Below are 27,649 nucleotides of genomic sequence, written 5' to 3'. Positions count from 1 at the left end.
GATATTGTGCATGTTATGCTTAGGCAGCTCACAATATTTTTGTTAAACTAACAGGCAGAAGGACAATTTCACATTAAGAAACCCAAATAAGTATGATATAAAAAATTGCATTAAGGCAGAGGTTATAATGAACGTTTGTTGTAGATAAAGGTTACCAGACTTAAATTACATCACTCATCTTTTACTAACCATAATATGTAGGTAACTTAGATGTTGGACATTAAAGGCCAACTAACCATAAATATATTATTAAATTATTATTTAATGTGCATTGTATAGTGGCTGTAATATGCTAGTTAGAAATGATCATATGCTTACAAACAGTTTAAGGGTTTTTTCAGGTTAATGGAAGCAGTGGTACTAGGCAAATTCACACTGGAACATATATCTCAAAATACCATTATATCACTCTATGTAATATTACAGATAGGAAGACCAGGCAGGCCAAGGGAGTACTTAAAAACTCCATGGCAAATGGTTTTAGGCGTATATCTGTTTTGAAGTGGTGGTACACCCAGAGCAAGAGATGGTAGATGCTGCACACAGAACTAATTCCAGATTCTTTCTCATTATTGTTTACCCTGCTATCAATAATAATTTATTATATTCATATTTTTCAGTACTGTAGAATGAGTAGTTGGCTCCATGAATCAGCATTTGCTCACAGGAACATAAGCAATCCATACAATTGCTTTGTCAATGGCACAAGAACCTTTTTAATAAAAACATAATATTCAGTTTGCTCGTTTCTTTACATTCATTTATGTAGGTCACCATAATAAACTCCTCTTAAACCAGCTTAAAGAGCAGACTTTAAAGAAGCACATAACATTAGAGAAGAACATAGCCAACATTTTCCACCTGTGCTGACATATTAGTATCCTGAAGTTCAGACCATCTAAAGTAAGGGGGAGGGTAATATTTTATATTTTTTTGGCACTACACAGCTCAGCTCAGTTCAGTACAAAGCAATGGTCTTCATAAGAACATTTATTCTCAGTTGAGAGTCCATGCCCAGTTATTGCCAGTCCATGCCCAGTTATACTATCAGCATTTTTGCTGGTGGTTCTATAAAATCAGGACAGCAGAACACCTTCTTCCATTGTAGTTTATTCTATATTCTAAATAAAGTAAATGCCTTATATCTCAGATGCTACATATACTCCATAAATCAGCAGGTATTTGTAAAGAAAAAATAGACAAAATTGTCATACAGCTGTGAAGTGTTTTGAGATGTAATTTCTGGTAAAGCCTAAATCAATATTTGCAGTTATTTACATGAATGCTTTTATGCAGGTTTTATCTTGTGCATGTGTTCACATGGATGACATGAACATTGTGGGTTTGTTTGGCCAAGTATATGATCCGTAGATTAATGCTATTGTAAAACACTTCTGTATTTTGTGTGCATGGAATTCCTAAAATATTAGTACCATTTGTTTTTCTTTGCTGTCTATTTGATAAGGTTAAGCTGAGTAAAATTATTGGATAATCATGTACATGTCTGCACAGAAATCTTAAGGAATGGAATGTATTTCCATTCCATGCGTTCATTTGTCCCTGAGGTAGTAGCCATCATGCTTAGTGGTAGGGTGATGACAAATATATAGACTGTGAAGAGAGGGGGGGAAGAAAAGGGTCTTGAATGTAATGGGTGTGAGGATTGTTGCTACTTGAATCTTTAAGGTTCACTAAGGTTTCTCTCAGCAAATGCATTGCACAGCTTAAAACATTTTATAAAACTGATACATAGATAATTTTAGAAACATCACAGGAAATTATAAACCCAGACATTGTGCTTTGCATGGAAAAACCTTGCAAACTGTGAGCATTTTGTATGAATATGACATGCTAACTTTACTTCAGGACTAACCAAAAGAACATTCTTTCATCCTCTAAACAGCATTGGTGCATTGGTCATTGGTAGATCTGGCAAATGGATCATCTTTTACTGACTCCCTATACCTATGCTGTGCTAGTAAAGGTGTGGGACCTATTATCCAAAATGCTCAGGACCTGGGGTTTTCCAGATAAGGGATCTTTCCGTGTTTTGGATCTCCATACCTTAAGCCTGCTAAAAAAAATCTTTTAAACATTAATTAAACCCAATTTGAGTGTTTTGTCCCCAATAAAGAACAATTATATTTTAGTTAGGTACTGATTTATTATTACAGAGAAAAAGGAAATCAATTGTAAAATTTTAAATTATTTGTTTATAATGGAGTCTATGGGAAATGGGCTTCTTATAATTTGGAGTTTTCTGGATAACGGGTTTCCGATTAATGTATTGCATAACTGTACAGTTGATTAGGCACTAAATAAATGTAAGTAGTACAGTGCTCCAAAGTAACCTATATTTGTTTGCTGGTATGTACCATAGCTAGATAACAAGAACTGCTGTCCACTAATCACGCATAAAAGCATTTAACACAGAACACAAAATTATGCAGTACAGGTATGGGACCCCTTATCCGGAAACCCATTATCCAGAAAGCTCCAAATTACAGAAAGCCCATCTCCCATAGACTCCATTTTAATCAAATAATATAGAATTTTAAAACTGATTTCCTTTTTTTCTGTAGCAATAAAACAGTACCTTGTAATTGTTTTATCACATTTTAAACCATTTAATTTTATAAAACAGTCTTCTGCATCCCTTCTTATTCTTCCATGTATGTAGGAAACCTGAAGGAGTAGTTACATTTAAATATATTATAGAAGGACCTATTCTAAGCAACTTTTTATTTCCACCTGCCCTGAGCTCTTTTAGTGACCATGTTTTTTAAGTGGAGCATTTCTGGCAAGTAGAGCTGTGAAAAGTATGTCTGTGTATATGATTTGCAAGGACTAATATAGACTTGTCAATAAAGCACCAGAATTAAAGTGGCTATGGTCAATGATTACATTATGTACAACTTCTAAATCTTATAAAGTGTACCAGGGTACAATTACAAAATAGCATTGATAAAAAAATGTTTTTTTTTAACATTGCCTAAACTTTAAAACACTAATTTCGAAAGGGTGGAGTATTGTTCTACACTTCCTCTGGCCCATTCCAAGCATGAAATCTAATATAGCTGAACAGTTGCTTAGATGCACATTCATAAATAGCACAGCTCTGATAAACTGAAACTACACAACAGACCTCCTCCTCTAGTCTAAGGTCCCTGTTAAAACTGCTGTGCCGGACAACTCTACCTCTGTGTGCGTGTGTATTATATACAACACATGCACATATAGATTTATGTTGTGTTCATAACAGTGATTAAAGTAAACAGGATAGTTTAACTGCTCAATGGAAAGTGTAATTGTTAGAACTGATGTCTAGCCTGCAGGCTCACCCCTATATATTGCGTGGTAAGCACTCCAAGACACCACCAACAGCCAAGGCAGGCTGAGAGTCTAAAGATCAATACTTCTGACCAAATATGTATGCATATTTAATCCATAGATCTGAACTAAAAGCTGCAGCCAGACTGATATAGAATTGTTCATGAGTATCGAGTGAATGGCTTGTATTTCCCAAAATGCCATTGATTATTTGGAAACAAATATTACTGGTGCTTTGTAGATTACATCAACTTTCTGATGTGAAATCCAGTGACCATAAACATGTAGAACACATAGGGGCTGATTTACTAATCCACGAACGGTCCGAAGGCGTCCAAATGCATTTTTTTCGTAATGATCAGTATTTTGCGATTTTTTCGTAAATTGTCGCAACTTTTTCGTAGGCATTACGACTGTTTCGCAAATTGTCACGACTTTTTCGTAGCCTTCGCGCCTAGTACGAAAGTTTCGGATTCATTCAAACTTCAGTATCGTAACTTTTCTTGGGCCAGGTTGGAGCTGCAGAGTGCCATTGAGTCGCGACAATTCGCGCAAGTCGTAATGGTTATAAAAAAGTCGCAACAATTTACGAAAAGTCGTAACGGCGACGAAAAAATTGCAAAAAATACGAAAAAGTCGCAAAATGATCGTTTTCCAATCGGAATTTTTCCAATTCGGATTCTGATTCGTGGGTTAGTACATCAGCCCCTTAATATGAATACATCTCCTTTGAACTTTTGATATTGCTTGTCAGTAATGTCTCCATTAATTTGAACTAGCAGATAAAGCAATTCTCTTGTAAACAGGCTTTGGAAGTCTGGGTTTAGTTGCTTCCACTTGTGATGTTTGTTTCTGAGCCAAGAGGTGTCAGTTTCTTTCCTCTCTCTTGGTGATCTTTCATTCACAGGCAATAGAACCACCCTGAGGCTGGCTTATTGGACAGCTTTATTTAATATCCTTATTTACTGATTGTATCTTAAATAAAGTCATGAATTCGTATTACATTTACAAAGGAGGTACCAATTATTTTAATGACTTTTTATGTAAAAGAAAGGATTTCATAAAAGTGACATTTGGTCACAGTTAGTCAGTCTTAAAATAAACAGATAAAATGCCATTCCCCCTAGTTCTACATTTCACAGTGGCTAAGCAGATATTTGAATTCATTTATATAACCCCTGAATTGTCTCATAATAACCCAAATAAATGACAGTAACAAAGACAAATTCTTAAAACCATAAGGGTTGTGCCAACAAGGCCATTAACCAAGTATATAGTGAGGTGGTCTGAATGAAGATCAAGTTCTGTGCAACTGCCCTAATGCCTGTGAGAAATCCCACTGTTTCTTGCACTTCTAGATTAGTTATAGAAATGACATAACAGTAGTCCCTTTGTATACTGACATAGTTATTACACTTGCAAGTAATGTGCTAATCGCCTCTTCTGTCTCGAAAAAGTATTAGCTCTGAATTTGGTTTAAAAATGTGAGCAATAGCTGTAGCACCATAAGAATGTTTAGCCTTAGGCAAAATAGTAGCGTGTTTCAGATGATGACGTATTAGATTCATTTGCCAGACCGTGTTCCTGGACAATCTTCTTAACATCTGCTACTTGTTTAGGTAAAACAAAATTTAAGACCCTAGCTTCAGTTTACTAAATATATAAATATTTGTGCATTTTTCTAAAATATACCTTAAGAAAGTTTTCATGGTTCTTGCCACATTCACTATTCCCAGTTAACAGCAGACAACTGGGAACACATATAGATAAAGTATTTACAGTGTTTGCCATCAAATACCTGAGTAAGAGTAAATTAGCGTAAATCTAATTCATACTTACATGCCTGGTACAAAATCCCAGTTAGGAGCACTGCAATCCCTATGGTGGTACCCTGTCTTTTGTTGATTTATTTATTTTTTTTACAATTTCTCAGTGCAAGTACCACCCTTCCCTATAAAATATAATTTCAAATTGAAGCTGCATTATTCTTCCTTGGGCTCTTTAAAGTCACCTAGATTATGCAATGGCTGAAAGAATAGCACAAATTACATTCTACTTTCTATTTTAATGAACTTTGTGTATAAAAGAACAAACCTTGGTATATATATTACATTACTCACTTTGCAGTACATAGTACATAGTAACAATAGATGTTACACTCAAGTCTTATTTTTCATTAAAAAAGGTATAGTAATTTTCTATTTATAGTGATACTGACATCTTCCTTATGGTAATAGGAACTCATAATGCAATAGCACAGTGATATTTTGTACATAATCTGGTCCTAAGCCACCTCTTCCTCAGTAATACTTACCCCTTCACAATACTGAGTTGGGCATGTGGAGATTAAACAGCTTCCCTAGATCATGGGCTGGAATAATTCTATAAATGTACTGCAGGCTATAGTAGGAACGCACCTCCACTAGCCTAGCATTATCAACATGCTAGGCTAGTGGACAAACAAAGTTTGCTCCATTTTACATGCCTCTTTTGAAATGTGACATCTGTGTTTTGGTATTGTAGAGCAGGCAATAATATCTACATAGTCAGATCTATTAACTTCTTTCTACTGGATTATCCCACTGGAGCCCCCATCTTACACAAGTTATGCTTAAAGAGCCAACTCTGAAGAGTTTTTAGTAAATGCCACTAAAACAGGCAAGGTGTACTTTGTATGTCTTATCCATAGGTAGCCTTTCAAACAAGGGGTGGCCTGTGGTCTGGGGGTTTCATAAATGGGTATTTCATTCCTTGCAGAGAAGAGAACTGTTTTTAAACCCAAAGGATGAGTTACATGACACACAGCATCTTTCTCTGTGGCAGTCTCTGATAGACACCACTGTCTACTGGTTGTCCTTTAATCAAAAGTCTGTAAAATCCCAGGACTTTTCTTTTGCAGGAGAAGACAGATTGATTTCTATGACAATAGTTTAGCCTGGATCCCACAGCTGTCCTATGACCTACTAATTTGAGTATTCCTTGCCCCCTGAAGGGTTTTGTAATGTCAGAATAGGCAGACTGGGCTTACAGTTGTCTCAACATTAAGGACATAGAAAAATCATTGGTACATCATTTTTTTCCATTTCTTTTCCAATATATTTTACTGAGCTGATGTACGCTTAAGTGAAATAACCAGTTGGACAATTTTCTCTAAATGTCTTACAGGAAATTGTGCTCCTGGCAGTGTTATTTAGGTTACTGTACATATCCATATCTTCCCTTGAACTAAAAGAATATACTTTTTAGGTCAGGCCTGAACAAGCCAAGAAGGACATAATTTATCACATAGCATTCTCTGGCATTTATTTATTAATTTATCAATGTATCCTTTTTTTTCATTAAGCCTGCTATAAAATATTTGTCCTCATTACAAATATTTAAAAGTGAATATCTGCAGTGAAACAATTTATAAATGTGTTTTTCTTTCTTCTTTGGGGCAGTTTCTAGATTGGGGAAGTAGTCATGAAGATCCTTGTATTGGGACTCATAGTTTTCATTCTCTTTGCCTCCCCCTGGTTTTTCCTGCCATTTTACATTGTTTATGTAGATGTCATAACATGAGATGGGAGTTACATAGCACATGGATATTATATTTTGACAGAGTGAACTTTGTTCAAAATACTCCTCATCTTTTAACGGTTATGTGCATGAATTAACTTTTTTGGACACTTTTTTAAAAACTGAGGGTTGAATGGGCCTCTGCAAGTATTGAATTATGTATGTGCATACAGAATTTCCAAGCACTCAACAACTTGTTGGCATAAAAGCAAAGCTTTGGGGCACAATTGCATATGAATAAATGTATAAATAGCCAGATTTGCTCATGTTTCCTTACCAGGTCACAAAGGACAACTTTCTCACAGAGATTAATTTCAAGAAAAGTCACCAATAGTGTAACCTTTTGCTGCAATAAAGCAGCGGCTTCATGTGAGTGTCAGCTGTACCATTTACATGTCAGTGTAGCTGACTGGGTCTTGTCAGTGACTCTTAGCAGAGAAAGCATGCAAAGAAATGTCTCAATACACATTTAAAGTGCACAAGTGCCGTTACCTATAGCAATTAGATATTTGCATTTATTTTGTAACTTGTGGTAGGCTGCTCAAAACTAATTGCAGATTGTTTTTGCATGGTTTAGGGTGCCTTCTTTCTCCACTGCAGGAATGCAGCCTGCCTGACATAACCATACTAATGATAATCCCATCCTTCGGATTAAACCTAGCAAGACAAGACAAGTTCATGAAAATAGCAACAGACATTTCAAGTGTCCCAGAATTGTAGAGGGCCTAGAAGGTCCGATGTGCAGTGTACAGTGGTTGTCAAATGGGACATATGTATTCTATGAAGTTCAGAGACTATTTACCCTACTGCCATCAGAAAGTGCCTTGCGGCTTGGTAAATTTATACTTGTACCCAACAATTTAGAACCTTACCTTACTTACTTAAGATGGCCATACATAGACCAGTACTTGCTGCCTGCTTGGTCTCTCCAGACCATGTTTTTGATTATTGGCCAAACTTAGGGCCTGCCTGACTGATATCTGGCTAAGTGTCAGGTAGATATCTATCTGGCAGGTTTAAAAATCCTGTTGGTGAGGAACGCATTGGCCTGTTTCCCTAAAGGAATATACAAGAATGTATGTCATCCAGATCCTGGATAGTAATCTTGTATCTTTTGCTGCCTAGAGGTACAGAATTAGCAAGACAAGACAAGAGCAAAATCATATTTGTCAATATCTGTCCACAGCAGTATGGACATCCCTAAAATCCCTTAAAATAAGATTACAGCATTTTTAAAGCTAGGATTTCTTTTGTATGAAATACACTAAGAGGAGAAGCTAAAGCCAGTTTTAATGAAATTTATGACATAGTTTGTTGTTCGGAGATATTCATGACATAGGGTTGTTCGCAGTGGAAATATGTCTGAGACTTTAAATCCTCTATAAGTGGAATCTCAGATGTCTGATTCCTTTGACATAGACTGGGATGAACAAAACTAAAAGCAAAATATAGTCCCCTTTTTGACGTGAGCTCATTCAGTTGCATTTATGTAGAAAGGTTACCGTACATAATAGCAAGTGTGGGTTGTTCCAAAACTTGTGGGACACACAGATCAGCATGTTCGGGATGAAATAACGGAGACCATTGTGGCTTCAGGTTGGGTTTGGTCAGATTGGGGAAGTAGTCATGAAGATCCTTGTATTGGGACTCATAGTTAAATAGTAGTTTGAGGGAAAATATAATGGTATACAGAAGTAAAAAACACAAAAATAAAGTCCAACTGCTAAGATACTTTTGGTTTAATCCCTATAAATAAAAAGTCTGCCAGGGTCTTTTCACAAATATGTAAATAATTGCATTTTTTTGTGTGTTATTAGTGATCAATATTTCTGCAAGTAACATACCATAGCAGAGAATTCCCTCTGGTCTTGTGATATGGAATAAATTGTCCAAATCTGTCTATTGCACTTTCACATAAGCATTCATTTCTTACTGGGGTACTCTCAGGGATACAAGGATAGATATATACATGAATATAGCCTCAGGATGTTCATTTTTATTTTATTCTTGCTTGAGTAGAATATGACTTTTGGTAAATCTACGGTATACATAAAGTAGGAGGGAATATTCCTTGTATCCCACCACATAGTTTCAAATCAGAGTGATGTGCTCTGCCTGTAGATCATTAGATATCATGTTACTAACATTTGTCAGAGGTGATTACAGTCTGGGTCTTCACTATCAGAATGCCGGGAACAGTTATTAATGTAGTTGGTAATCTATCTATGCAAAGTTGCTGGAGCCATTGGTGATCTCATATCTATGTTTTTCTATTTGCAGGGAGGAAAAAAGTTCTATCAGGGGCCATGTGCCGGACGAGATTGTAGTGGGGGCTGCAAATGTTTTCCAGAAAAAGGAGCTCGGGTAAGTCCATGTTCTTCTCCAAGTTGGCTAAAAACTCTTGCATCTATGTCTTATCTCAGTTTTTTTCACAAAGCACATCTGGAGAAACACAAGTCCAATAACATCATACATCTGTGCAAGGGACAAGGAACAGCTGTGTAGCTATGAGCTATACTGACTTAACAGGAGGCCTGTGAAACTTTGACGTATGTCAGTCTCTAAGTAATGTTCATGCTGCTGAATATTGCATATTAAGCTCACGCTGTCTTTTGGTTTAGCACAGCAATAAATCCTTTTGATTTATATAACATGACCGAACAGAACACATGTACTCAGTGAAGGGTTGAATCTATTAGCTGTTGTTATCAACAGGTTATACTTTCATAAACAAATGTATAAATGTTAATGATAAGTCCTAATTGCTTGACTGTAAGATGCAGTTTTTTTTTTTACATGGACCTTACATTTAGATTTTTTAAATTATTTACATCTCTGTTCTGCATTTCTCCAACCTGAAATGTAAAATACCTTTCACAACCAAAGACAAAACTCTTTTTCATTTTAGGTCAGTAATTAACTACATTCTAGCACTTCTAAAAATTAACGAATTCTAACACTTATAAAAATTCCATAGGAATGAATAGATTGTGAGTGAATTTTACTGTGGTGAGCTCTAATTTCACACTTTGATAAATCTGCCACTTTGTGTATGGGCTTATATAGTGGGCAGTATCTTTTCATTGTACAATCCGAGTTGCTTTTTGTTGTCACTGAGGATTCCACTTATTATTTTATCATGCTTTTTCTATTGTTTTTATAGCCGATGCTATTGGCCCACAATGACAAAGATAACTTGTATTAAAACGAAAGCTCACACAGCTGCTGTCCATAATGTGGGCAGTGGGAGGATTTACATAGCTGCCTTATCATAATGTCAGCCATTGGCATGCTTGTTTGAACTGGCGTCAGATCTGTTGACATTGCACTAAAAACTGAGGGCATTGCTTTTGTTGAATTGCCTCAAATATTCTGGCTTGTTTGTACAGCACATGAGAACAAAATTTTCTTCTTCATCTGGGATAAAACGAAGTCCACTTGTTTGAGCACAGCCTCCTGCATATGCTAACCCTCTATCCCTGGCATTTCACATCTACTCTTAAATTCAGCATTTCATCTCTCCATGATAACTAATGAAATGCCACTTATAGTTGTGCCTATCTATTTATTCCTAATATAACTCATTATTGCTATCTTTTAGAAGAGGAACTTTTCTCCAGGGTTCTGTAGAAAAGACACTACCTCCTTGTTTAGGCCATAGCTGGCATATTTTTTAGTGAAGTGATACCTACTTAATACAGTAATTGTCTTGTAACATTATTTAGTTATGTGGACCCTCCATTACTGTTAACATTCTGCTGAATGTCGTGTCCATCTGCTAACTGATGTGTTCAATGGTTTGTATGATAAAGTGTTCAGGATGCATAGTATTGGTTATAGCAGATAGCACTGGTTAGCAAAAGATTGCTGAGTGTCATATGTATCTGCTGAGTGGCAGTGTATAATGTCCAGACCTAGGAAACTGATAGTATCATTGTGTCTATTTGCATTAGGGGAACATGTGGTCATCTCAAACGCCAGAGGGGCTTACCTGCCATAGCAATTGCTCATCATCAACCAAGTTTTGAAGCCCTTCCCACCTAGGTTGTACATTGTTACATGACTTAAGTAATTTCCACCAGCTGAATTTTAAAGGGCAATGCCAATTTGTTTTCAGCAGTTGGTGAGACTTTTTCTAATCTAAGCAAAAAGTTGATTTTACCCTTGTATAACTATTATAATGTGTATATATTTTACATATGCACACAAATATATATTTCCTGACAGCTGTCCTGGCTTTTGAGGCAGAGTTCAAGGTTCTTTATGAAAAGGTCCTAGGATTTGTTTTCATACTAACACTGAGATGATTGGAGCATTGGTCAGAAAATTGTATAACTGTTCTAATCTATATGCATATTTACACGTATATACAGTTGTATCCTGTGGTATAGTTTCAGGGTCTTTTCTAATCTAAACACTAAGATGACCTCTGAATTATATAACAGTTATAATTTGTGTGTGTATATATATATATATATTTATTTACAGATACAAAGAGTTATATAATTCCTGACAGCTGTCTTGGCTTTTGTGGGACAGTTTCAGTTTTTGTATGAAAAGGTGGTGAGGATTTTACTAATTTAAACTCTCTCTATATATATAGATAGAAATATGTGAATAGGGTGGGCTTAGCATTGATCGGCTATGATTTGGTTTGTAGTGCAGTTTAGGGCTAATAATGGCATGAAGCAAAACTCAGATAAAGGCTTATTCTCTGTCTGTGCTAAATAAGACTTTGGACATATTAGTGGGAATTTCCATTTCTTTCTTTATTCAAAGCATTCTGTACAAACCTCAGTGGGACAGAGCAATCTAATTTAGTTGCTGTTAATTGCAAACTGCATTAATAATATTTATTGTCTTTTCAATGGAAGATAATTCTGATAAAAGATCGAGAGACTTAAGGTGGCCATACAGGGGCCAATTGTAGCTGCTGATATTGGTAACTTAGACTGATTCGGCAGCCTATCGGCCCGTGTATGGGCACAAACGACGGGCCTGCCCGACCGACATCTGGACTGAAATCGGGAAGATATCGATCGAGCAGGTCAAAAAATTTAGTTGGATTGGAGACTGCATCGGCTCGTTGATGCAGTTCCCGAACCGACTGTGCCTATTACCGGTGTTCTAGTTCGATTGTTTGGCCCCAGGGCCAAACGACTGAATTAGCCTAAATTCACCTGATATTGCCCACCTGTAGGTGGGGATATCGTGAGAAGATCCGCTCGCTTCGCGACCTCGCCAAACAAGCAGATCTTAACGTGTATGCCCACCTTTACAGATACACATAAGGGTTGATTCACTAAAGTGCGATAACGCATATCGCATGCTTTTTTGCGATAAAAGTATTATCGCATGCCGAATGCAAGTCGAATATCGCGTGCGTTAATTAGCGTGCAACCGCATGCGTTAACCACAGGCAGTAATTATAGAAAAGTACAGTTCATGAGCTTTTGGCAACACAATATGGACTTTGCAGTGTGATTTATTCAAGTATGTGTTAGCCCTAGAGTGATGCAGCCTCCAGTTTGCAGGGAAATGGTCATTTTAAAAAAAGTAGTTTTACGAACGTGTGTATGGCTAATATGGCGTGCACGCGATAAGTAGCGCACGTGCAACAAGTAGCGTGCTGCGTTAATTAGCGCGCATTGCGTTGAATACTGCATGAAAATAGTCTTCACGACTTAAATAACGCAAACAGCATCGCGTCTAAATTAACGCAAATATACTTTTAGTGTATTGTGCGTTAAGACGCGAAAAATTAGACGCAATAAAATTTTTAACGCATGCTATAAATAGCGCTCCAAATACCAACCTTTAGTGAATTAACCCTATAGAAAGTTAGACAGACCTTTTTCCCTAGTACTCCTGTTATTTTCTGCAAAACTGACTCAGATTCCTAGGCAGCAAAATCAATCCCTGATCATGCTCAGCATACTGTGGTGATACATGCCTTTGAAAACCTCTTAATATGATATAAACGAGTGGCCCTGCACTGGCCAAAGCTCTTTCTTTAGAAAAAAAATGAAAGGAATTTGTTTTTATTTTACCAAAGTCCATATTTGATTGGGGAAAAGACTAACCACCAATTATCCACATTCCCATTATTATTATAAGAGGGAAATTGTTGGTTACTTTCTAACAGATTGCAACACGTGACGCTGGAGTGCAGTAAAGTATATGGTCGTACCTTTCAGAAGTTATTACACGTTTGGGGAAATAAAGTAGCTGTAGAACAGTGACTACTTTACTCTAGGCAAAGGCTTGAAAAAGAATGAACTGGAGGGATGCATAAATAATATATCCTTTCACTAAACTGTCAGTCTCACCAGAACATATACTTTGAAAGCTACTAAGCACCTTGTCAGCCATGTGCTTCAAGTGCACTGAACCATGTTCTTCCAGTCACTCGGCCAAGATTTATTAATAAAAAGTAATTCTTGTGTTTCTTTTCTAGCCAACTATTCTGCAGTGTTTTCATGCACCTTTCTTTACTAAGATCATTCTCCTCACTTCTAAATGTTAGGCCCTAAACAGTAAAATGTAAAATGCTTTTATCATCTTTAGAGCAGAATAAATTTAATTTTTATTCATTAGAAGACTTTAGGAAACTTAGAAAATCAAACTAAAACCTTTTTTCTCCACCAAATATATCTTTGATTTTCTTTATATTAAACCAACATTATAGTCTATATGTATAGAATTACACAACTCTGCATTTTTGCATTTCTACTGAAGTGGAAGCTTGCATCATCCTACCTTACTTGAGAAAATCTAAATAGAATTTAATAGGCAGGAAATGGTAGGTTTCCTAAAAAGTAACTAGTAGTCTAAGGGTGAAGACACACAGAGCTACTAGTATCAGCTACTTGTCATGGCTACTGAAATAAACAAAGCTGATCACCATTAACTGACAATTGTCTCTATGTGTGTTTTAGAAGAGGCAATTCTCAGTGTTGTCTGTGACAAGGTATTTTCTGGAGTTTAGTAGCCGTGAAAAAGTAGCTGCTACTTGTAGCTCAGTATGTCTTCACCCTAAGGTTAGACACAGGGTAGATTTAAGCTGCTGATTCAAAGCAATTTTCAAAGCAATTGGGCAGCTTATCTGCCCATGTATGGCGCTCTCTGACAGTTTTACCCGACCAAAATCTGGCTGAAAATCAGCCAGATCTTGTTTGGGCAGGTTTGATCTTCCGGTCAAATTAAGGGCCGCATCAGCTCCTTTGGCCCTAGGTTAAAAGGTGTCTACATCAATTCTACACTTTGTGCTTCTTCAACTGGCATCTTTGATCTGAAACTGATTACATATTTTTATATTTCCTTATCTTTCTATTCTGTGCCTCTCCTTTCCTGTTTCTGTCTGGCATTTAGCCCCCTGTCTATGTTAATTGGCTAATAGCACACAGGACATTTTGTTGCCGTGATACATTTTCACTGCTGTGGGTGAAACACACACAAATACAAATAATCAAGTTTAAAGTTTTAAAGATACTTAAAAAAGTAATGACTATCACATACAAGTTGATTTCTGCCCAATAAAAGTTGCTGATTTAAAGTGAGAATGAAACATTATTCATCAGCAGACTGAGTGGAAGCAATGATAGTCTGCGGCTCTGACCATTTCCCCACCCCAAAGGCTGGCAAAGTTGTATAAACCCTGCCCATACCTTATTTCATGTTAAAAAGATTGATTCTGGGAAGTCCCTCTTCTTTGCATAGTAGCCAGTATATGTTTAACTGGAAAGCAGAGGGATTTCAAGTCCCTAATATCATAACTGGGGTTTTCACTGTGGTTTAATACATGGCCTTGTGTCCATTACACCCATATTTCATATTCTCATGTGCATTTATTTAATATGCCATAAGTAGATGATCCACTCTGGTGGATTCTAATAAATGTATGCAGTTGTGCCTAACAGCTAAAGTAGTACATGTTTTAATTTTCGCTAAACTATGCATTTCAAAGGTTAACATAAGCAACCCTTTAAACTGCTGGGTGGTCTTCTACATTGCAGTTTATGTGGATGTAGCTAGGAAACATTTCAGACATGATCAGGAAAGCGATAAGCAGATAGAAGCTTCCGGATGGCGTCATGGCAGGACCTGTCTGTGCATCATTCTTTTCATATAAAAACAGAGAAGATGGTAAAGACAAATTAAAGTGGCTTTAGAAAGAAAGGGTTCATATTTCACGTACGAAAACATATATTAGTAAATGTCAATTTAAACTTAGTCTGACATCAGATCTTTCTTCTGTCTTCTGTATGTTTATCAGTCTTATATGTCATCCTATGTATTTATCTTTCTGTTAGTCACAGCAGCCTAAGATATTAGTTTAAACTGATCATTCCTGGAGAGTTTTTGTATATAATAGGCGTGGGAAATAATTATGCAAATTGTTAATCCGTGTATGCATTTTGTGTGAGGTTTATATGAGTCCTAAAATCCTAAAATGCGGCAAACAGCTGGAATCCTTTTTAATTCAATATTTGGATCTTTAATAAATCTGCACTCACACTGTGCAGTCTAAAACAACCAGATCTGTATTTGTATTGCTAGCTTCAGTCAATGAAAAAAAATGGGCAACTAAATGTAATGTCTGGCTGTGGCACTCCATTACACCCAAAAAATCTACAATCCACTAGACCCCACCCACTTGTCCACATCCCCACCACCTTATGGACCAGATCAGACCTTTGCCAGTCAGAGATGTCAACCTGGAGGAGAACTTACCCAGGAGATCTTCCTGCGCATGGAGCACAAGGGGCATGGCTAATAGCGCCATTGCTAATGCCCTCACTTTACCTGTATACATTTACAAACCGGAACTTGCTTTACAAACTGCTCACTGCACACATGGTTTCAGAGGGAGAATTTACAAAAATACAGGCATTGTGTATCATGACTAGTGTGTTGGGGTAGGCTCCAAAACCAGGTATCTCATGAGAAACCCAGAGAAGTTGATATGATGCCCCTAACTGCACTCCCATCTGTACCCCCATAATGATGACTCTGTATTAACCAGCTAATTTATGTGATATTGAACTAGGGAATTCTGAAGGATTCTCAGCAATTAGATTTTTCCCCATTTTCCCTGTATTTTAACCAATTGACACTTATCAAATTCAGTACCTGTGTCAGTTTTTTAGAATGTGCCTGCTTTGAGCATCTGAACACCTTTGTGTTCTGTTGGAAGTGCACCAGCACTAAGCACTATTACCCGCCCGACTCTAGGATGCATATTGCATGTGATGAGAAAGTATGCAGACACTTATTTTTGTTCCAGCGTGGGAAAAAAATAGTTAAATCTAAAAGGCTTGGTAACTGTCATTACAACTAGATTGCATTTGCCAAGCTTTTATAAACAATATGTACTTTTCACGTTTGTTCTTACATTTACTCTTTTGATCTGATGAAGCAGAGAATGAACAGAGAGATGATTACAATTTAAAACTAGAAAGACCTTTCACCAATTTATTACACAACTGAAATAAAACACTTTTGTTTGCTTAGGTTACAGACACACAAACTAATAATGTTTTCTACAACAGTCCATTTTGTTCTAATTAGAGTTTCCTTTGAGATAGGAGCACGCTGCATTGTTTGTGCAAAAACACCTGGCTGTCCTGCGGTTTGACCAAGCAGTTATGAGGCCAGACAATGCTGGAGCGGCTTACATCAACAGCTGGAACATTACATTTGTTCTGTAAAAGGTTCTCTGGAGGGGTCACTGCATTTTGGGCTATTTTCTGCATTCTAACATCTTTCATACTTGTCATTATTTTGACAGATGAATACTTCAAAATCAGACAAGGGGCCAGGAAAAAGGGACTGAAATATTTTTGACCTTCTTTCTTTCTTTTTCTTTCTTTCCTATAAACTGCTATTAGCCACTTTCACTTGATTATGTATGTATATATATATATATTTATGCACACATACAAATACAGTATTTAATAAAGGGTTGCACCAATCAACTTTTTTTGGGGATTCGGACTAATCCCAAATCTTTCACAAAGTATTTGAGTGAATCCTGAACTGAATCATAATTTGCAGATAAAATTAGGTCAAGAAGGGGGGATTTGAGTGTGTAGCGCTCAGAAAAAAATCTGCAATTTCCTTAGTCATGTGACCTAAAATCACATAATTGTAAAGAATGTGGCCTTATTTCTAAAGCTGGCCATACACGCACCGATAATATCGTACGAAACCTCGTTTCGTACGATATTCTGTGCATGTATGGCAAGTCGGTGAGTCGACCGATATCGCAGGATGCTGCTGATATCGGTCGACTCACCGATCGGGCCGGTTAAAAGATTTTGATCGGGCGCCATAGAAGGCGCCTGAGCAAAATCTGCCGTCAGGGCTGAATCGGCAGAAGGAGGAAGAAATCCTATTGTTTCTACCTCCTTATCTGCCGTTTCAGTCCTGAACGGTTAGTGGCAGATTGTACGATCTTTCGTGCGACCAAGATCTAAAATCGCCAAGTGTGTGGCCACCTTAACTCTTGGTGGGCTCAGTTTCATCAGTCTTTTGGATGCATATCAAGTGCAAAAAAGTTTGCACTGGTCTAGTTACCAACAGCAGTCAATTACATGTTTGTTTGCAAACAGCTGATTGGTTAATGCTAAATGCTGATTGATTGCTATGGGTCACTAAACTTTTCACCTTTTGTTACCCTTTATTTTTCTTGTATGACACTTTTGGCCACTGACACGCTGCCGATAGAGCTATTCAGAGGAGTATATGGTATATTGTTATTCATTCTGTGTATGAGTTATTTATTCTGTAAAACAGTTCTGTACATCAGTTAGCATTTATGCGTATGACTATGGGGCATATAAATGAGATATCACCTTTGCACATGAGCTATCACTTCAGTTTCAGTTGTGTGCATGAGTTATCACTTCTGTATATGATTTATCATTAATGTACATGCGCTATTCTGTAACAGTTAACACTTGTGCATGAACTATCACATGACAACTATTGGCCAGATAGATTTCAGCACAGATAACTCACACAATGATTAGTATTTGGAATTATGCTGCAGATGCCTCACACAGTTCAGCCCTCTGCTTAGTGATGTCATAAACTTGCCCCAAGCGTTATTATTTTAACATTGTTACGCCCCTTTACACTCATCTGTGCGGGCACACCCATGCTTTTATTAATGGTACGTTAAACATATGTTATATCACAAATCTACAATTTCATATTAGGATTTCTTATTAAGAATTGTATCAGTGACATAAATAAAATACCCTTTAGTTATGTGCTTTGACTACACCTAAGGCTAAAACAGACAGATAACATGACTTCACTCACTTTAATAATGTAGGCAGAATCTTCCTGTTTTATTTAGGATGAAGACAAGATTAGGCACTTTTTTTCCTTCCTGAAGACATGCAGGAATTTTAGTTGCCTTTCTTATGATCAAATTGAAAATCACTGCCAGCCCAGGACTGTTGCTGCTACCTCCCTGCATGCTTAGGGGTATATTAAAGGTTCAATTACAAACTGTTATCGTCCATTTAATTACTTTCTTATATTGGAAATCTGTGGTTTCTGGCAAATGCCAAAGGGACAGCTGTAATTTGCCAGTCAGTTTGGGCCTCTGTGTTATTGAAATGCCAGGGCCTATTTTGAATCCAAGTCCAGACCTGGCCTTATAGACAGTTAAGTTTGGGTGCAGTAACCATCCCAGATGTTGCCAGTGTTTGTAGTTAATTCCTCCTTCATATGACAAGAGTACATAGTGTACATATTTTCTTTTAAAGGATCCCCACCCACCCTCAAAAAGCAGCCTTCCACATGACATAAGGGATTTTCTTGACACTTGATTAAAGGTGAAGGTTTGTAGCATTAAATACTACAATAGGCATTAAAGATATGTAAATAGAACCTTTCTATCTGAATGAAGTGCACTGATCACAGTTTATATCGGCTTTTTGAGCCTGTCTGTGTCAAGCTATGACCTGTATCTGCGAATAAATTTCATTTCTCAAGCTTGTTTTAATCTCTTTAGGGGATCATCACAAGCCTTATCTTGTTAACGAAGGGCCTTAGATATTTAATATACAATGTTGATCTAAGAAAATATAACCATTTCATTGCCAGCTCTGATCACAAATGGTTCTTGTTTTTAAAAGAGGTAATTTAAGTACACTTACAGAATTTTGTAGGTAATAATCTGTATCTGTATAATGGAGGTGTAACATATTTAACTGGTACCTAACAGCAAAGCAAGCAAAATATCAAAGCTGATTTACCACTGCAAGTGCAGTGTAACCACATTTTAGTACTCAATTCTGGTGCTCAGCAACAAAATGACTAAGTAAATGTAGCATGGATCATCATCCTTCCTAAGGAAGGTAGAGAACCAACAGACCAAGGTTCCTATAAGCCCATCTTCTTCTTAAACCAAGATGTTAAAATATTAACCAACCTCATGGCTACAGGTTACAACTAATTCAACCACTTACTTACCAAAAATCAAATAGGTTTCATTTAACACAGGAACCCAGTCCAAGCCCTCCAGAAATTCTTGACAGCACTGAAGCACAGTAACCTGGAAGAAAGAAAATATGAAACATTATTAAAGGAGAAGGAAAGGCAAAATCACTTGGGGGTGCCAAAATGTTAGGCACCCCCAAGTGACTTTAATCGCTTACGTCGTACCCCGGGCTGGTGCCCCTGTACAGAGAAAACAGCACCAGCCCGGGGTACCTGTAGCAAGTGCTTCCTCCTTCCTGCTTCCCTTTCCGAAAATGCCAGCGGTCGGCGCATGCGCAGTAGAGTAAAAAGCTGACTTTTCTGTTAAAGTTCGGCTTTTCACTCTACTGCACATGCGCGCCGCAGAGAACCAGGAAGGAGGAAGCGATCGCTGTTACCCCGGGCTGGTGCTGTTCTCTCTGAGCAGGGGCACCAGCCCGGGGTAAAAGGTAGGCGATTAAAGTCACTTGGGTGTGCCTAACATTTTGGCACCTTTTGCCTTTTTTTCTCCTTTAAATCTGGACGCAGGCAGAAGTGTTCAACAGAATTTCATATACACATATAAAACATCTATAAAGATTTCTGTATCTGATCTGAGATCTTGCTGTTGGAACCCTAGTTCTCCAGAATCAATAGTTGCATTTTTCAGTTAGCAGCAGCAGGTGCCTGTATGCCACGCTGCGCAGGCGATTTTGGCAAATCGCCGAAGTTGCCTCGCAAGCCTTTTTTTGCGATTTGCCGAAATCGCCTGCGCAGCGTGTGCCATCCCATCGGCGACTTACATTTTCGCCGGTGGGATGGCAATTCGGGGAGATTAGTCGCCCACGAACAGGGAGATTTGTCGCGGGCGACTAATCTCCCCGTGTGCCAGAGCCCTTAAATGACAAGCATTTACCTGTATTGTTGTGTGGTAGTGGCTTCATTGATGCTTGTTAAGGTGTGCAATCAAGGAAGATATTGTATGCCAGTCTTTTCTGAACACCAAACGTCTTCCCCCTTTGCAAATATATGATAGGAGTCATTCAGGTATCAGTTGTGGCAGGTGGGAGAATCATCTAGCCAGTGACTGCACTACATGGGCACCTGCTTGATCTCATAATGGGTTGCAGGCAGAAAATAACATCAAACCAATTTGCCCAACAGTTGGGTGGCCAAATCAGAGAAAGATCTGCTGGTTTGAAGACCTGGCCAAAACAGATCAGTGTCACCAACATTAATTGCAGTTATTTTCCTATTTAGAACATATCTAAAACCATGGGGGCTTATTTATAACCACTGGGCAAATTAGCACCTGGGCAGTTACCCATAGCAAACAATTTATGATGAGGTTTCAGCTAACTGCAAGTAGAACAATAAAAGCAAACAGCTGATTGTCATGGGTTACTGGCCAGAGCCACATTTGTCCAGTTTTTATAAATGACCCGCCATGTCTAATAATTACTGGTTTACTGTTTCTAAAGACATATTTATTACTTGTAGAGGATTACTTGTAGAGGATCTGTCACTGCTTAAAGGCAAAGGCACACATAGGGGCAGATTTATCAAAATGTGAGTCTAGAGCTCAATACATATAAACTAACCCATGTTCTATTCATTCCTATGGGATTTTTAGCAGCATATTTATCAATGGGTAAAAAATAGAAAGAAAAAATAGAAAGTGGCTGAGTTTTTATGTATTAAGCTCTAAACTCACATTTGGATAAATCTTCCCCATATTGTCTTGTCGCTTTGTCACACATTTGATAATTAGCTGTGTGGTTTAGGGACAAGGGCCTCTAATTCTATAAACTAAGGGATTTACACTCAACTGACTGGACAGACTTCAGGCAGCAAAATTCTAAAAATACTTTTAATACTTGGAACAAAAGACTACACAAAGACCTAATTATACACAAAACACAGAAAGAAATTGGCAGTGCTCAGTCTAGCCCACGCTGTGGTGTTGACCAGCTGCTAGAAGTACTATTTTGCTAGTGCCCGGCCTAACCCATATTCTGTAGTTGACCAGGTGTTAGAATGATAAAAAGACATTATTTGTATGCAAAAAGAAAGAGAAAATTTGCCAGCACATGGGTTGCCTTTAGAAATAATTTTTACAAAAAACGTTGTTAGATAAAGGTGTTAGTACCACACTTTGGCCAAAGTATGTAAGTTCACATGCCATGTGAAGGCCCCTCAAAGACCTAAATATATCTAGATCACTTTAAGATTTATAATAATTAGATTAATAGGTATTTCTATTATCTATCTGTCTTTCTTATCAGCTATCCATGTGTATTTCAGGTCCCAGTCAATACAGATAAACACTTGGAAACTTGAAAGGGTACCTATACAAAGCTTCAGTCAGTGCTTTAGATATTTAAATCTGCCTGCTAGGAATGATAAGTGACAAGCTGTTGAGGAAGTGAGACAACATTTAGGTCTGTGCCATAAAAATAAAATTCTAATTATCCTCAGTTCTCTTAGAGTGTGCCTTTTCCTTATGCATTTAGAAGTTTCCAAAATGAAACTTGAATAAGAAGAGTATAGTAGGTTTTCTTAGCTATTTAGTATCGTCAGCCGGTGCCAGCCTTCTCCCAATATGCAGATTTCTCAAATGGCAAAAGGAATAATTGTTTGTATTCAGCCTAGTGCAGGAATAAGAGTTACTTACTAAGCAGCTTGCATTAGCCAAGAAGTAGGGCAGTCTTAGGATCAGTGTTTACAACAGTAACTGAGTTATGTGAACAAGAGAGAATTTCTGACTTCTGTAGCAGAAATAATTCCATAACTTGCCAGCAAGGCCGGTGAACCCACTGGCACCCAAGGGTTTATGTAAATACTTAAAGCACACAGGCACAGAGGTGACTGAGCTTGGGATTTATTGGCTTAGAGGAGGCAACATTTGTAAGAATCCTTTAATTAATCTAAACTTTATTAATTAGATTGGCACTAACTTACTCTTCGGCAAATTGTGCTAGGTATCTAAAACATGCTTTATTTAGTTCAGAATCTTATAGACTGAGCATTGCTATCATTTGGATAGAAAAGCACATCAGGGCTGAATTATAAATGAATCAATGATCTTGATTTGCAACCCTTCCAACAACCCTCACTGAAAATGAAAGTTTTATTTATATTACACCAACATGCTCCTGTTAAAGGAATAGTAACAATAATTTTTTTTTAAGTAAAAAATCTATTCTACCCAGCTCCAATAATTGCCCTATCAGCATTTATTATTCTGAATGTTTTATTAGAAAATACCTTGTAAAACTTGCATCCTGTCATTTCAAATACAGTGATACGGCGATCTGACAATCCATATCTCCTCCTTGCCCGACTCCAAAACCAGAAATCAATTGTTTGCCTGTACAGAAGGAAGGCTAGGAGGAGATGTAAACATTTAAAAATAATGGCTTCAAATCCAGCGATCATGCAATTTAAAATAAAACACACACGTTGATAAATTGGCCATTTGTTTTAGACAGCTTTTATGTTGTGTTTCTGGGGTTAATCATTGTACACAGTAAGATAAAAGGGACCCCTTATGTGCTGTGCCCAGTACATTGCCTGCCAATAATACCAATAGGGGTGCAATTTAATAAAACAGTTCCCTATTTATTTAGGTAGGGCATATAGATGTTTGTGTGAATTGGGGTGATTTCCACCCAACATTTTGGAGTCTAGACTGATTCTAGTTTACAGTAATTTGTGATCTTGGGTAAAGATGTCCTGTTCTGTACCCTTTAGAATTGGTACCGCCGTAACTCTTCAGAATATATAATATAATCTTTTTTTTATTTTGTTTGTAGACTGTGGCAATAGGCATTCATTTACTTCATAGAAATCCCATTGCTTTGGGAAAGACAAACACTAAAGAAAAATTTAACTTTTTGACATTCCATAGAAAATATTTTCTATTCTCATATTTGATTTACCCTTCCGTGCAGGTTTCAAAATACACAGAATTCAAGCCCAGGCAGGTAGCGGAGATAGACCATGCATATTTCCAGAAGGTCACCTAGGCTGACAATCATACATAATTCCCTTTTACCAGTTTTTCAAAGGTGAACAAACATGAAGTGAAAATAATTTGAAGAGGCTTTTTTGAGCAAGCACCCTCCTAATAAAATGCATATTATGGTTCATTTATCAATACTGAAAACACCAGGCATATTTAGACCTGGAAAGCAACATTGCTAATTAGATCACCTGAAAAAAAAACAATGTAATCAGTTATTGATTTCTGTGGGTTACTGCCCTGGTGCAAATGTAAGCACTGTTGGTAAATGGCCTATTTCTTTTCTTAGCACGGAGCTCACATGGCATTGAACAGGCAGCATTTTAACCACCAAAGTCCTTTTTAGGACAACCATAACTTGCAAAAGGGCCTTTGAGTGAATAAAACTAGTAGAAATTACTAGAAAATTTGCCTCCCTAAAGTTGACCTGTGAAAAACTTCCCCTCCCCAAAGAATCTGCTTTGCCCATTTGTTCTGTTCATTACTGCCTGGCTCAAATTAAGGGAAAGTAAACACATCAAATTGTAGTCATCCATAAACAGCTACAAAGGCACTTTTTTGTGTTTTGTTTTAAGAATGTTCATGAGGGACTTATAGCCAAAAGAAAACACAGAGAAGCAGTCATCTTTTCATTTTTATCCTTACCCTACTTTTTGATCATGTTAAATTAGTTGCCCTCCAGTGGGTACATCCTCTTCGGAATATTTTTCTTTTTTAATTTTGGTATTTTGATTTTTGGTATTTGTTTTGCACCAGACTGCTGATTAGATGACTAGTGTAGAATATCATAAGAGGCCTAGGCTTCCTAAGCCTCAGCTAAATACACACACAGAGTGAGTTGTTTGTTCATGGAGCCTGGCAAACTCATTATTACAACTGGATGAACTGTTTAACATACAGCAGCAATAAACCACTGCTGTCTTCCATAACATCCTCAAAATCATAATCATGATTTATTACAAGGGCTACAGTTTTTTTAAATGTTAATCTCATACCAATGAGCGATTTGCTTTAAATTTTGTACTTGTAAAAGACTGATCAGTGCTGATTGGTGATAGGATTCTATGGGGTACTGCAAGTTTCATTGACAGCAATACTACAGATTTACAGCTAGGCGATACTGACATTATTTCAAACAAGTATCAAGTTTCTTTAAAAAAAAAAATCTGATAACACTGACTTTAGTAGAGCTGTTGAAAGCTATGTATGTCTCCTGTTATGCATTATTATGGCAGTGAATGCTACCATCTGCAGGCAAAGATCTCATTGGCTGACTATGCAAGCTAGATAATGAATCTGGACCTTTACAGTGTTTCTTCCTCTTGATGCTCTAAATAGGGCTGCTTTATTTATAAATGGGGGGGGGGGGGGGGGGGGGTTCACAGACAGAAATTTAGGCCCAGCTCATGCCTGTGTATTTTTAACTGCTGCTATGGACTGCTTTTTATATCACCCACCCAGAGATACCACAGTGATTACAGGTCCAGTTCATAATTTTAAATGGACACATGCACAAATAAGTGCCTAAAGTTCAAAATGTATACATTATTAGTATAGGATCTGTTACCCAGGGAGATGTAAAATACAGCAATGCCATAACATATTATTTTGGACTTATTCTTATGCACCCCCCTGCATACACAGTTTTTTAAAAGTTGTTCCCACAGCCAAAAAAAAAAAAAACATAAGCAGTAATGGATTTGGTCCTCTATCTGTAAAGGTTGCCTGCTTGAATCAAGAGAGAGACATGTCTATGCTATGGAATTAACAACATTTTTCTGCTGATCCAATAAGTGGGTAATAACTTAATTCTATTTCCTCCTTAGCCTTTAGGCTCTTGTCACAAGCAGGCCAAGAATCTGCCCGTATGCCTCAAAAAAGCTTATTGTTGTGCCTGCACCCGGAGCCATTGCATCAGGCCAGGTGCAGGGATATGCATACTGGAGTAGTTTCTCTCTAAAAAACCTCCATGTGCCTCCCAGTGTGATATGAGCTTTTGGCCAAAGTCACGCCTGGTGTATAGTCCGCTTCTCTCCATCTGCGTTTTGTAGGCAGGTGGAGAGAAGGGGATCTGCTCTCATCCGCAGTTCCATGTGGCTGCACTAACTGGCACAGCTTTGGCCTGAGTGTAGCTACATAGAACAGAGTGCTTAGTAGAAATGCTTTTTCTTCCCTGTTAACTATGTAGAGCCACAGGGCAACATGCCTTGGCATTTTATTTGTTTATACCAAATATAAGATAAGCTTACAAAGAGAAAGCAATAAGGACTGCAGAGAAAGTGAATGCAAGCACAATCTGCTCCAAGAAAACAAGTAGCAGGTAATGCTCGAACATTTTCTACTAGTTCTGAATTCTGAAAAACAACACTATAAAAGGGGTGAGCTGAAATCTGAGATATTCACATGCTTGTATTGACATAGTATCCATCTAACTTCTTATTGAAACAATACAATCATATAAAATCCAATTGTCAAGGCTGAACCAACTGTATCTGATCCCCATGCCTCTCAGACCAATGTTTGAATTACATATAGCTATTGGTTGCAGTCCACAGACCAGCATAACACTTGGCCAGTAAAATTTTCTGCTTGGCTTGCGCAAACTCTGACCTAACTGATCCCTTATCCGGAAAACCCCAGGTCCAGAGCATTCTGGATAACAGGCCCCATACCTGTACTATAGTAGTGTTTCTGAGGGAAACCACACCACACCAATTGTACCAGTGAAGGGCAACGGTACAGTATACTGTAATTACTTTCATACACTTTAATTTTTTGGTGCTACTGTTCCTTCAAAGGGATTCTGTCATGGAAAAACATGTTGTTTGGTTTTTTTTTTCAATATGCATCAGTTAATATCGCTCCTCCAACAGAAGCTTGCATTGAAATCCATTTTTCAAAAGAGCAAACAGATTTTTTTATATTTAATTTTCAAATGTGACGTGGGGCTAGCCATATTTTTTCACAGGTTCCCATGGCCTTGTGGCTTGCCAATCATCAGAACAATAGGAAGATAGCAGCCACCTAGGGTTGCCACGTGTCTGGTCAAAACTGCCTGTCCGGTTTTCCAAATTGGACATGATTCTCAGAAATTGACGTGGTGATTGGCCTATTGCAGATCGCCACATCATAGCCCCATCCCTGTAATGATGTGGACCACCTCTGTGACATCACTGCTCCGCTCAGTGACATCATGTCCCACCTCCTGGCCTGGAGTTCCCGGACAGGAGAGGTGGCAACCCTACAGCCACCTAACACTTGTATTGCTAAAAATGCTTGTATTCCCCACCTAGTTAGATATGAGAATAGCTCAATAGTAAAAATCCAAGTCCAGCTCATGACTCCTATAGTTACATGGAGTAGAAGAAACAATAACCTATCTAATAGCAGTTCTAATGTGTAGCACTGGCTCCTTCTGAAAACTTAGAATCAAGCACAATGCACTGTGATGGCTGCCTTCAAATCAATATTATAACTAAAAAATATTGGTTCAAAAATAAAATTTTAAATGGTAGAATTAATTTTTTGCAATGTGAACAGTATAATATAGTAATGAAAACTATACCATAAACATCATGACCGAATTCCTTTAACTTGACACGGTAATCTTCCTTCTTCCTTTACTCTGTATACATTTACATTTTTAGGTTTCTGTAGAATAACTTTTCTTTATAAATTCCACCAAAATGTAAACATTTGCATGTATGTGCAGCATACATTGAAATCTTGAGCATCAGGTGATAATTTCTTTTTTTTATGTCCCTCCTCTTTCTTAACACCTGAATGCCCCAGTGCTTTTTCTAAAAAACATGGCACTCTGCATTTTCAAGCAACAATCACCAGCACTAAACTGAACTGGTGCTCTTGCTTTACAGAGAAAAAGACAACTAGTCCTATAAGAGGAAAGAAGGAATTATTTCCTCCTCTGTGGCAAATTAGAGAGGCTTCAGATGTATTTTTTTTCCTTCCTCTGGATTAACTAGCAGGTAGGCAGGTTATATATAGCCATTATGGTTGAACTTGATGGATGTATGTCTTTTTTCAACCTAACTTATTATGTTACTAAAATAAGAATTGTTTGTTTAATTAATAATATAACAGTGGCTACCTTTCCTATGAATTCTACCATCGTACAGGGCAATTACACTCTCTTGTTGGAGTGCTTAGGGTACACTGGTAGAGAAAAACGCAATGTCTGACATAAGCATAAGGGTATACTGCTTTCCCAGAAACTCCCATCTCTTCCCCATTTAGCTCTGTAGA

General features: G+C 37.6%; 1 protein-coding gene across 3 annotated transcripts in view; it reads left to right on the top strand.

The window, feature by feature from the left end:
• The window catches only part of col4a6 (collagen, type IV, alpha 6), a 141,572-nt gene that overhangs the window by 35,163 nt on the left and 78,760 nt on the right, over window positions 1–27,649 (top strand). For all 3 annotated transcript variants that reach the window (XM_031892001.1, XM_031892000.1, XM_012968993.3), the window contains exon 4: window positions 9,169–9,252. In XM_031892001.1, the coding sequence (XP_031747861.1) occupies window positions 9,169–9,252 (84 nt within the window). The remainder of the gene's footprint in view (window positions 1–9,168; window positions 9,253–27,649) is intronic.

The sequence above is a fragment of the Xenopus tropicalis genome, chromosome 8, assembly GCF_000004195.4.
Source record: "Xenopus tropicalis strain Nigerian chromosome 8, UCB_Xtro_10.0, whole genome shotgun sequence".
NCBI lineage: Eukaryota > Metazoa > Chordata > Amphibia > Anura > Pipidae > Xenopus > Xenopus tropicalis.
Note: the sequence above shows the minus strand (reverse complement) of the source record. Positions and strands in the feature narration are given on the sequence as shown.